Source organism: Nicotiana sylvestris, chromosome 11 (genome assembly GCF_000393655.2).
Source record: "Nicotiana sylvestris chromosome 11, ASM39365v2, whole genome shotgun sequence".
In the NCBI taxonomy this organism is placed as follows: domain Eukaryota; kingdom Viridiplantae; phylum Streptophyta; class Magnoliopsida; order Solanales; family Solanaceae; genus Nicotiana; species Nicotiana sylvestris.
In genome coordinates this window covers 165574019-165586730 of record NC_091067.1, presented here as the reverse complement: position 1 = coordinate 165586730, position 12712 = coordinate 165574019, and the positions used below count along the sequence as shown (strand labels likewise).

Sequence of the window (12712 nt, the reverse complement as noted above, 5' to 3'; positions counted from 1 at the left end):
GTCATTGATCAACAACCTACCGCAATGGGAAGTCGAATTTCTAAGGCCGATATTGTTGTTGTTTCGGACGAGCCTTCGCCCTCAATACCTAGTTATGTTTTCTCTTCGGCTACTGAAATGGGAAAGGGCGTCGTGTTCGATGACTACGAATCCGAGTCGGACCTCGATCCCGATGATATTAGGATATTTGAAGAGTGTCTTACCCACTCGGTGGTTCATGCGAGAGGCTCGTCCCGTATTTTTGAGTTCCCCTCGGATATTAATCTATTGGGGGACACGGGGGATCTGGTGCCATAGTTTGACCTTTTGTGTTCCGCTGCCGAGAACGAGGCTCTTTGAAACATTCCCTATATCGACTTGATACATGAAGTGGCTGCTATGGGCCTGAGGGTACGTTCCGCCTTTCTTTCATGTTTTTCTTATGTTTCTGGTCGACACGGTCTTGACCCATCTTTTCATTTTTCAGACATACATGTTGGATCTTGAGAGCGCTCGTAGGGCTGACATTCAGACTAAAATTTTCCTGAAGGCGTTGGAGAAATATCGGCGCTATCGCAATAAGTGTCGTGAGATGCATGAGCGGCTGAAGGAGAATCCTGGTGCTCGATCTCCTGGCGAGGAATTGGAGAAGAGGGACCAGCAATTGGTGGAGGCCATTCAGAGAAATAGCATGCTCAAGGAGCAACTTGGTGCGAAGGACGAAGAGCTTGAGTTAGACAAAGGGGTTGCCGCAGAGTGTGATTATCTTCAGGGGAAGCAGAGGTCAATGCAGTCTGAGATGGATCAGAACCTTATCCGGGTTGAGGCGATGAGCACGGAGTGGATGGGAAAATTGGCTGAGTTGGAGAGAAAGGTTGCCAGGTTGGAGAGCATCGAGAGTGCCTGGTCTTCGGCTTCGGCAAGGGCAGCGGCCTTGGAGAGTGCTATCTGTGTCCTCCAATCCGAGCAGGAATTGGAGAGGGCGACGACCACGCTAATGGAGGCGAGGCTTGAGGAATGCATCGACCTAGGGGGATCGGTTAGCCGCTCTGTAGGCCAAAAATGAGCAACTGTTAGCTCAAATCGGGTCTTCCTCTGTCGTTGTTCCCTGCCGTTTGCACGAGCTTTGGTTCCATGTGTCACGCCTCCTTTTTCTCCCCCGCCCCCGCAAAGGGGCGCGGAAGGGAGTTTTTTCCAATTAAAGGACAATCGAAACGGGATTTATTTATTTATTTTAGAGTCGCCACTTGGGAGATTTATGGTGTCCCAAGCCACCGGTTGAATCCCGAATCGAGGAAAATATTGACTCTGTTTAACAGTCTGCGTACCAGAAATCCGGATAAGGAATTCTGTTAACCCGGGAGAAGGTGTTAGGCATTCCCGAGTTCCGTGGTTCTAGCACGGTCACTCAACTGTCATATTCGGCTTGATTATCTGATATAATACATGTTGAACATATGTGTGAATTTTAACTTTTAACCGCTTTTATCATTATTATTATTTTTTATCGAGAATTGCAACATCGTGAAAATATATCTCGAACCACGTCACATCAATGTACCTGTGGTTATCGACATATTTCGACTTTGTTGAGATTTGGATTTGGGTCACATAAATGTGCACCCGAGTTTAAGAAAATAAATTGTTAAAGGCGCGCCTAAAGCGACTAGCGTATCATTATTTTGGGTGAGGCCGTGAAATTTGTTAAACGACCGATCCCGAAGTCTATACAATTATTAACCATTTATTGAGGGCCCCGCAACTTGTGCGTTTTATTAGGTGAGGCTCATCTCATTTATTTTAAAAGGATAATCCTTAAAGTACCTAAATTTTTTCTATTAAATTTGTCTCTACAAAATGAAAGAGAAAAGGTCCTAATTTATTTACATGCTTAGAGTTGTTATAGTCGGGTTCCGAACGCAATTTGTTAAATCAGAATGTAAGCAAAATATGGACAGCCCGTTGGTCAACGTGAACCCAGGCCCAACGTGTATGGCACAAAACTGGACTTGGGTCATCTCATTCACATGTTACTACCTAATTACATTATACTAGGCATGCTCACAGTTTGTCAAATTAAAAAAAAACTTGGCAATCTAATTTTAATCCTAAACCATCTACATGCTGAAATTAACCAATAGTATCTAGCTAAACAATATTCCTACAAGTTCCGAAAAGGTTTATTCGTTTAATGAGCTAACTGTTGAATTTTTAAGAATAGTCTAAATCAGCTAACATGCTTTTTGAGACATGATAATCATCCAACAATAACGAACTAACTGACAGAGTTACTACACCGTTTATTTATTTTTTATTAATACATAGACAATTCGTCCACTAAGCTACTGTTAGATGTTCCATTATATATATTAAACAACTACATGATTCTGATATTAGGAAGCTAAATAGTGTACATATACAAATAAAATTCAGAATATAACTAAGATAAATTCAGAACTTCAACTCTTCATTTCATATTCATGCTTCATGTTTCAGTTTACAGTAACCAGCGTGTCGGTTGTGTACCTGATATTGGAAGCAAAAGAAAAGGAAGATCAGCAGGAATGCAGTAGCATACAACAACAGCAACACCCAGCAACCAGTAACAACCAGCAACGAGAAACCAGTGACAGATTTTAAAATCAAGATAAAAATCCAGCAAACCAGTGAAGTAGTAGCAAATAACCAACCAAACTCAAGGAACAAACCACATGAAAATCCAGAAACACCAACAATAATCAACGGGCAAAAACAAAGTGGACCTTTTTTTTAATTGTGAAAGACCAGTTAATGTTTAACCCTTAATTCTCTCTTAATGTTCAGAAAATTTTTTCTTTTAAACTCTCTTCAAATTCGAATCCTCAAAAATCTTTCAATATTTCTGAATTCTTCTCCTAATTTTCAGCTAATTCCCCTTCTCCTAATTATGTCCAAGTCTGCTCTATTTATGCCTCATAACAGACTCCTTAATCAATTAAACAAATAATAAAACCATCCCCTTTCTCTTACAAAACTCACTACTACATAAAAAATGCAATTATTACTTTATTTAATCAACTTTCTTGAGCCCCGTAATCCTACTATGTCTTGTTCCCCATTATTGATTAAACAAAATGCATTATTCCCCACTACCACATGTCTTGTCCCCCACTATATTATTTTAATACCTTATTTTAATATTATTAGCTTAATGGACAGAGCACTCAAAATAAATAATTGTTTAGATTTTCAATTCCAAAAATACCCCTCTGAAATTACTGAAATTACCATTCTACCCCTGAAACTACTGCAATTTACCATTCTACCCCCATCAGCTATAACCAATTCACCTAATCAATTCTAACCAAAATACAGCAGCTATAACCAATTCCTAATCAAATTCAATCAACAAATTCAAACTAAATGATGAACAACAAAGAAACAACTGGAATTATTTTGACTGAACAATATTTTTTTAACAACAAACCTACTTTCAGATTCAACAACAATAACAAACAAGTATATTCAAATCATTGAGCTCAAATTTAAATTAAACTTAAACAAAACAAATAAACAGACTCAAATCACTAAACTCAATAATCAATTGATCTTTAAATTAAATCCAACAACATTACAACAAAGATGAATGATTCAAACTAAATCAAAAAATTAAAAACCAAAACATAAACTCACATTAAATCACTGGATTAAAAACGAACTTCAAACAAAAAATGAACACAAATTAAATCTAAATTAAACAACAAAGATGAATGATTCAAACGATTAAACTAACACCCTTCTATATTAAAACTGAACAAAAATAAATGAATGAAAACAAACCGAAGAAATAATCAAGAAATGAAAAACAACGAACAAGAAAGGAATCAAACATATACTGATTTCAAATCTGAGAATATCAAACAAAATACGGGCAGAAATGAAACTTAAACCAACTAACCGAAAATGAACAACGACGAACTCGAACCAAGACTGTCAACGACCTAATGGATCTCGACTTCAATGAAAACCCACATTCTCTTTAACCTTGACGAACTCAGACTGGACCTCGACGAGGCAGTCATAGTGAAGAAAAAGAAGACGAAGAAGAAGCAACATCAACAGTAGTAGCGCTGCTTGTCGCGGACAGGGAAGTTGATGGTTTTTCCGGCGACTTGGGGTGAGCTCGACGAAGGCAGCAGCAATGGTGGCTTTGGTGATGTTCATGGATGAGCTGGGACGAAGAAGAAGGAGCAGCAACGCAGCAGCCATGCTGCTCGTTAATGGCGGACGGGGGAGGACAACAACATTGGTGGTTTGGACGTGAAGACGATGGTGGTTTTAGGGTCGTCGAGCAGCAGCAGCGTTTGGTCACTCACGTTGCTGGACGAAGCAGAAGCATAAGAAGCAACGTAGCGGGACGACGAAGAAGAAGAAGGCGCAGCAGCCATGGGAGGTCGACGGAGCTCGACGAAGAGGGGTGTTGTTCGTCGATGAAGACGAAGCTTGGGCAGCAGCTGGTCGTGAGGAGGAGGTGACGAGGAAGAAGAAGGCGCGACAGCCATGGGAGCTTGGGACGCGGGGAAGGAGCAAGAAGAAGAAGAGAGGGGGGCGAGTAGCTTTAGGTTTTTTTTCTTTTTTAGGTTTTTTTTTCAAATGTCCAAATGGAAGAAAGGGTGGGGGTGTTTGCTTGGGATTATGGGGCGGACTGGGTCGGGTCGACCCGGTGGGGTTATTTGGTTTGGGCCATGGTTGATTTAAATTAGAAGGTGGCCCAATCCGATTTTTTTCCTCTTTTATTGCTTCTTTTTTCTTCTTTTATTTTTTTCTTAAACTAAAACTAAATTCTAAAAATCCTAAATGATCATATAGAACTAAATTAATTTATAAAAGTGCAAATTAACTCTCAAATAACAATTAACACACAATTAAATAGCAATTACGATAAAATAACGCAATTTGGACATTAAATGCTAAAAATGCAACGTACAATATTTTTATAATTTTTTGTTCTTGTAAAAACAAACTTAATTGCTCCTAATTGTAGAATCGAATCCTAAATGCAAATGCGACATATTTTTGTATTTTTATTAATTTAACAAATAAACATGCACGGACAAATACAAATAATTATCCAAAAATGCCACGAAAATTCTCAAAATTGCACATAAAGGAAAATTATTTTATTTTGAATTTTTTGGAGTAAATCTCACATAGGGCAAAAATCACGTGCTTACAGCTGCCCCTCTTTGTCCGAAGACACGAAGAGTTTTCGTGCAAAGATAAAGTGAGCGATTTTTGCCCATCCGAGTACTCCGTGTGAAGCATTTTTGAAAAAGATGTAACCGAACCTTTGCTTCAAAGGTTTTCTACATATCCCTGGCTAGAAGGGAATCAGGTTAATGTAGTTCGGGAAGTTTTGGTAGCTGGGACTACCATGGAACTGCAATTTTGCCGTTACTGTTGCTGCATGTTGTTGCTACTGCTTTTCGATCTCCTTATTGCACCGTGCCAAAAGAAAACAAGAAGCTAGACTTAAACTAGGAATTAAAAAAAATCTTATATATCTACGACTTGTTCTTGTTGCCTTGCTTTCTTGTCGAGTTGTGTTTCCTTCGGTGCTTTTTCTTCCAAAAATTGCTGGGGATGACACTGGCCTTTTGCTTTTACAAGTGTCATCATTTTGTTCGGTCTGCTGGGGACACTGCTTCCTACGTTGGAGCTTGTTATGCTGGGGAATTTTGTTGTAACCCTCCTCATTACTGACTTATGATTTGATCTTGAAATGTATTCCTCTATTCTGCAGTCGGGGACGCTCCTGACTCTAACTTGACTTTTGAAAGATGACACAACCTCCATTCTCCAAGCGGGGTCCTGACTTTTTCAACTTAAAAATATAACAACCTCCGTTCTACAGGCGGGCTCCTCACTTCAACAACAACTTAACAATAATTCAGCCTCCATTCTGTAGGCGGGCTCCTGACTTCTTCAGCAACTTTGAAAAATAAATCATTTGGCAATGATTTATGAAAATATATATTTTGGCAATGTTTATACAAGCAGGACCGCTCGGGTCGAAATAAATTAAATGTCCTTTTGAGGAAAGATTAAATTCAATATCCTATTCGAGGGCGGATAGACCCATCATATCCTATTCGAGGGCGGACTAACCCATCATATCCTATTTGAGGGCGGTTGGACCCAAAATATCCTATTCGAGGGCGGACGAACCCAAAATATCCTTATTTGAGGGCGGATGAACCCAAAATATGCTATTCGATGGCAGATGATCCCAAAATATCCTATTCGAGGGCGGACAAACCCAAAATATCCTATTCGATGGCGGATGAACCCAAAATATCCTATTCGAGGGCGGATGAACCCAAAATATCCTATTCGAGGGTGGATGAACCCAAAATATCCTATCCGAGGGCAGATGCACCCAAAATATCCTATTCGATGGCGGATGAACCCAAAATATCCTTATCGAGGGCGGATGAACCCAAAATATCCTATTCGAGGGCGGATGAACCCAAAAATATCCTATTCGAGGGCGGATGAACCCAAAATATCCTATTCGAGGGCGGATGAACCCAAAATATCCTATTCGAGGGCGGATGAACCCAAAATATCCTATTCGAGGGCGGATGAACCCAAAATATCCTATTCGAGGGCGGATGAACCCAAAATATCCTATTCGAGGGCGGATGCACCCAAAATATCCTATTCAAGGGAGGATGAACCCAAAATATCCTATTAGAGGGCGGATGATCCCAAAATATCCTATTCGAGGGCGGATGAACCCAAAATATCCTATTCGAGGGCGGATGAACCCAAAATATCCTATTCGAGGGCGGATGAACCCAAAATATCCTATTCGAGGGCAGATGAACCCAAAAATATTCTATTCGAGGGCGGATAGACCCATCTTCAAAACTTGAAATTGTCTTACCTCCGACTGTTTTTCTTAAAATCGTGTTGTCTTGCTATCTCTTAAAAATTTAATTGATTTCCTCGTTCCTCCAAGAAAATTTTCGACAATGGCAGAAAATTTTCTGCCCCAGTTTTGGTGCTTTTCCTTGTGGCATGTTTTTTTCGCCATTAATAAGATTTCCTTTTCCTGCTTCAAATCAAAGAAAATTTGTTAGTTTTAAAACATGGTGAGTGGTCGTGTCACTCCTGCTGGGGATGGTTTTTCCCTTTTCTCCCTTCCCCGCTCTGTGTTTCATTACGCTATCAAAACTTGCTGGGGATTATTTTGCTGGGGATGAATTTTCCTTTTCTTTGCTGGGGATGAATTTTCCTTTTCTTCCTTCCCCACTCTGTGTTGTCCGACCCTCTTGGAACTTGGTCGAAAATCTGTCGGGGATGCTCCTGCATCTCGATGATCTGCTGGGGGCCCTCTTGGAATTAGGTCCACAATTTCCTCAACTGTTGTTTTCCTGTTTTTCTCCAACTTCCCCTGGAAATTTGGTCCTCTTGGGATCTAGACCCATTCATCATTTGGTCTTGCGACCAACTTCTTTTCGCTTTATCGCCTTATCTTTGGCTTATCCTATTCGCATTTTGCTTTGCATCATTTTGGCAACTGGTAGTAAGCTCTGAAAATCCTTTTCAAAAACAAACTGCTGGGGAGGTAAAGTCTTTAAACCAAGAAATGAGAAAGTGATGATCTCAAAAATAGAAAAGAAGAAGTCTTTCTGAACAAATGCTGGGGAAAAGGAAAGAAAAGAACTTATCTGAGTGATATAACCGATCCCAATGATCATGTCGTGCATTCCGAATTAATCAACCCAGTCTATTTGTATCAATCAACCCTTTGGACGACCTCATGTTGCTAGGGATAAACAGGCACTCAACTCTTTGCCAAATGCGGATCCTTTCTGCCAATCTTGTCTTGTCGCCTTATAGTGCCCTTCGAGGGGTTTTCACTAATAAGACTCTCTCGTTTCTCTCAACTCCCATCGTCTTATGGTGCCTGTGAAGGTTTTCACCGATAAGACTCTCTCATTTTATTTCTCTCATCTTTCGTCGCCTTATGGTGCCTGTGAAGGTTTTCACCGATAAGACTCTCTCATTTTATTTTATTTTTCAGCTGGGGATTGGAGTGCTACCGATATGACTCTCTTTGCTGGGGATTCTTTCGGCTATCAATTCATTTCTAGTTTATGATCCTCTTCTCTGCTGGGGATCAGAGTGTTATTCCCGACTTCCATTTGCAATGACTTGGCACTTCTCAGATACTGATCGGGAGGTCTTTTTGGACATCAATATGGGTTTTTGTGTATGGTTAAAAGAAAAGGGGTAACAAGAGGTTCAAAATAATTTTGATGGGTAAAACATTACAACTCTTGGAATCAACTTTCTTTCCCAAAATTATAAACACAAACTTCTGCCCCAGTTTTTTCTTACTTGGGGATTTTTATTTTTTGTTACACTATGAGCGAGCCGTGAGGCGCCTACGTATCCTTCTTTGAGGAATCAGGTCAAACGTAGTTTCCAATTCCTTTGTTTTTTTTCTTGTGACTTTTCTTTTGTCTTTATTATCATTATTTTTTTCTTTTTCTTTCATTTTCATTACTGATTCCAAAAAGAGGGATATGAAAGAATAAATAAGGCTCAAAAGGGGAAGTAAAGGATAAAGTGTTTGGGTAGAAGAAAGAATTGTCTATGTCACTTCATTCTCCGATAAATGCTAAGTACAAACAAACAACAATTACAATTACAAGAAATCATACATAATATCTCTTAACTGCGTCAAAATTGATAGCCATGTCGATGCATTTCCCTTCGATTTCTGTTAAACGTAAAGCGCCATTGGGCTTGCTTTGTTCAGATTGCGATAATCAACACACACCCTGATTTTTCCATCTTGTTTGGATCTGGCACCACATTAGCCAACCAATCAAGATATGGAACGACTCGAATAACCTTAGCATTCAGCTATTTGGTTACTTCTTCCTTAATCTTCACACTCATGTCGGTTTTGAACTTCCTCAATTTTGCTTGACGGGAGGAAATGTCGGGTCAGTGGGCAATTTGTGAACCACTAGATTGGTGCTTAAACCCGTCATATCGTCGTATGACCATGCAAAATGTCTTTGAATTTAATAAGTGCTTTGATTTGTTCTTCCCTGATGTTTGGTTCAATGTGGACGCTTGTCTTAGCTTCCCTGATATCATCCGCATCCCCTAGATTGACGGCTTCCGTGTCATTTGAGTTGGGCTTGGTTTTTTTTTCAAATTGGCTCAACTCTCTATTAATTTCTTCGAAGGCTTCATCCTCATCGTATTCCGACTTATCATCACAATCTTGTACTATAAGTTCGAAATCAGATTGATTTTTTTAGACTAGGTTGAAGATCCGTCGTGCATGCCATGTCATTAGAACCAGTATAAAGAGAACTGTTCAGAAGAGAAAAAGAAGAAGAAAAATTAAAACAAAATAAGGAATGAAGAAAAAAAACTTTCACTTTATTAAAATACGGGATAGCAAGGTTTCACACTTTGGCGAGCACAAAAAGAAATCTGGATTACAACCCTAGAATAATCTAGACAACAAGGAAGAAAATCAGAGCCCACTACCAAGACTCCCTTAGGATAGGAAGAGGAGTGGATATTCAATTGTTGATTTTTGCTTTCAGCCCCACAAACTGCACATCTGCCCCACTGGACCTTTTTTCCAACACCATAACTGGCTTGTCATCTACATTTTCCAACTATACCACCGCTTTTCCACTGGTCGACTTTTCTTTTGAACTGGCACGAATCATCATCACTGTTTGTGAGGGTTTCTTTAGCTCCCTTCCTTCGTGCACTAACTCGATCATGTGGGTTTCATGGTGTGCCGGTAATGAGTTCTGATTGATGTTGGGTGCCTCTGGTGTCTGAACCTCAATCTCGTTGGTGTCAATAAGATTTTGCACTGCATGTTTCAACTTCCAACACTTATCGGTATCATGTCCGGGAGCCCCCGAACAATACTCACAGCTTACCGAATGACAATTTGCCAAGTCCGGATAGGTGTTTTGTGGAGGTGGGTAAATATTTTGTGGAGGTGTATATGTGTTTTGGGGAGCTGGAGCGCGCCATTGCGGGCGAGCCGGAGGCTGAGTGTATGTCTGGGCTTGGTGTACGGAGAAGTGTGGTTCTTGTGGCGGGTAGTAGGGTTGTGGAGGGTAATTTGGAGTGTGAGGGTAGTTTGGGTGATGGGGTCTGGATTGGTAGCGAGGGGAAGGACCTATCGATCTGGACCAGTTGCCTGCCTCTATTGTCGCGACCTCTTCTCTCTTTTTCTTTCCAAGAGCACCTCCTGTGCCGCTCTGAATGGCCTGAGTCGTTGCCTTGATTGCTGAATAACTCAGGATCTTATTGGACTTAAGTCCCTCTTCTATCATAACTCCCATTTTCACTACTTCATTGAAGGATTTGCCAACTGACGTCACCAAGTGACCAAAGTACGTTGGCTCTAGAGTTTGCAGAAAATAGTCCACCATTTCGTTTTCCCTCATTGGAGGATCAACTTTGGTTGCCTGTTCTCTCCACCGGAACCCAAATTCCCAGAAGTTCTCCCCGGGCTTCTTCTCAAACTTTAGCAATGTGAGACGGTCAGGGACTATCTCAAGGTTGTGCTGGAAGTGACCTGCGAAAGCCTGTGCTAGATTGTCCCAGGTGTACCACCTACTCGGATCTTGTCTTGTATACCATTCCAGTGCTGACCCACTTAAGCTTTGGCCAAAGTAAGCTATCAGCAGCTCGTCTTTGCCACCATCTCCTCTCATCTTGCTACAAAAACCTCGTATATGTGCCACAGGATCGCCATGCCCTTCGTATAAATCGAACTTGGGCATCTTGAACCCTGCCGGCAATTGGACGTCAGAGAAAGGGCATAGATCCTTGTAGGCCACGCTGACCTGGTGGCCTAACCCGTGCATGTTCCTGAAGGATTGCTCCAGGCTTTTGACCTTTCGAATCACCTCCTCATGTTCTATGTTCTTAACCGGTTTCTCAGCTTCCTCCGGGATCCCAAATTGGGGTGTATATGTGTATGGTTCAGGAGCTTTAAAAGTGGGTTCAGGAGGAAAATATTGGGTGTCGTGAACTTGGAACAGTGGTTCACTAGACAATCTTTGTAATGTGGCCGGGGGAGGTGCCACAAAGACAAGAACATTTAGTGGTGGAGGGTTCTGATTGGGTGGCGGAGCTTGGGGATTATATGCATCTCTCCCCTGATAGTAGTGGTAGCTTGGGAAACTTATTGAAGGGCCGGGGGAAGGGTATTCCGGCGTGTGTCCCGGTGGGGGAGTAGGAGTGACGAGTGACTCGGGCCCCTTTTGCACCTTAGCCATGGCTAGCTGCATTTCATTCATTTCCAATCTCATTTTTTCTATATTGGCCATCGCCTCCTTCAGCATTTGATGTGCCGTCCTTTCCGACTCAACACTATTTTCTGAGCCAGTCATGCTTTCTGGTATAGGCCCTTTTGATCTTGTTTGATAATGGTATGATGCCAGTACGCTTTAACAACTAACTGTTTGGAATTGGACAAACAACAAACCTGTTAGCGTTAGAGTTTTAACAGATATTACAATTGCACGTTGAGGGATGCAATGTTAACCATTTCTAACATGTTTTTGCTCCTACTGCATGCATCATCCCGGCTTGTTTTATTTGTGCCTTTTTCTAGTGTTTCGGAAACCCTCCATTCCCTCTTTTTTTCTTTTTTCTTTTCCTCTCTCTCTCTTTTTTTCTTTTCTTTTATTCACTCTCTTTTTTTCTTTTTTAGCGGTGGTCGAACCTTATGTAGATTGCCTACGTATCATGTCCTCACATGAATCAGACCTTGCGTAGTTCGGACCAATAAAAGATAAATAATAATAAAACATTTTTTGGAATTTTCAATTTTCATAATAAAACAAACTTGATTGCAAAAGTTTAAAAACTGACCATACTAACAGACTTTGACAAAAGACAACAAACGGTCTCGAAAATCAAATAACCCGCATACTCTAATCAAAGAATTACAAACTCAAAAACAAACAGCCGGATTCCTTCCCCTATATGCCAATTTTAATCAAATGGTTGTTTTTCAGACGTGGCCCCTTCTCAATTTCATATGAATTTTAAGGCGGGGAAGGATTATTTTACGACCTTTCACAAACTTGTTTGTTCTTTTACGAAAATAGCCCTTCGACAACTGAAAGATACTCTAAGGCTATCTCGGCAAGAACGGTTTAAGACATCACCGAAGCCGGACCGACTTATTTTAACTAAAAACCAAACGGTATTCACTTGACCACTGACTATTTTCTTGTTTTTCAAATAATAAAAGACCTGGTGTTGCAAACACGACCTTTCAGCACTTCGGAGACGAAGATTTTAAGGATGTTCGGGATAACTGGTCACAACCCAAAAAAATGACCAAAGATGGTCGTTTATGCAAAGTTAGCCTTCTGACGTCCCTTTTGGGGACACTTGGCTATATTTGACATGAGCGGCATTACCCGACTTATTTATGACAAAAATTCGACATTTTTTTGGCTATTTTTGCAAAGGAGAGGTTGGACATCACCCAACTTATTTATGACAAAAATTAAAATTTTGACATGTTTTTTTTTTTGGCTATTTTAGCAAAAGGGGAGGTTGGATCCGATTAGGGCTGCCTACGTATCTCACATCTGGTGAGAATCAAACCAGCGTAGTTCGCCACATATAAACTAAACTTTGTAAACAATACTCCTTTCTTTTCCGATAAAAA

The 12712-nt window shown here is 40.7% G+C and overlaps 1 protein-coding gene across 1 annotated transcript; it reads right to left on the bottom strand.

Annotated features, from left to right (window-relative positions):
• Nucleotides 1–10462: 10462 nt before the first annotated feature.
• LOC138881971 (uncharacterized) lies at nt 10463–11417 on the bottom strand. Its single transcript, XM_070162270.1, has 2 exons — nt 10660–11417; nt 10463–10544 (listed from the first exon to the last, which is right to left on the bottom strand). Exons 1-2 carry the CDS (start codon nt 11415–11417, stop codon nt 10463–10465), a joined length of 840 nt encoding a protein of 279 aa, XP_070018371.1.
• Nucleotides 11418–12712: the final 1295 nt, after the last annotated feature.

Coding starts and splice junctions, on each gene's coding strand:
- LOC138881971 (XM_070162270.1), bottom strand. CDS start 11,417: ATGACTGGCTCAGAAAATAGTGTTGAGTCGGAAAGGACGGCACATCAA. Junction 10,545..10,659: donor AGTGGGTCAGCACTGGAATG/GTATACAAGACA, acceptor ACATTGCTAAAG/TTTGAGAAGAAGCCCGGGGA.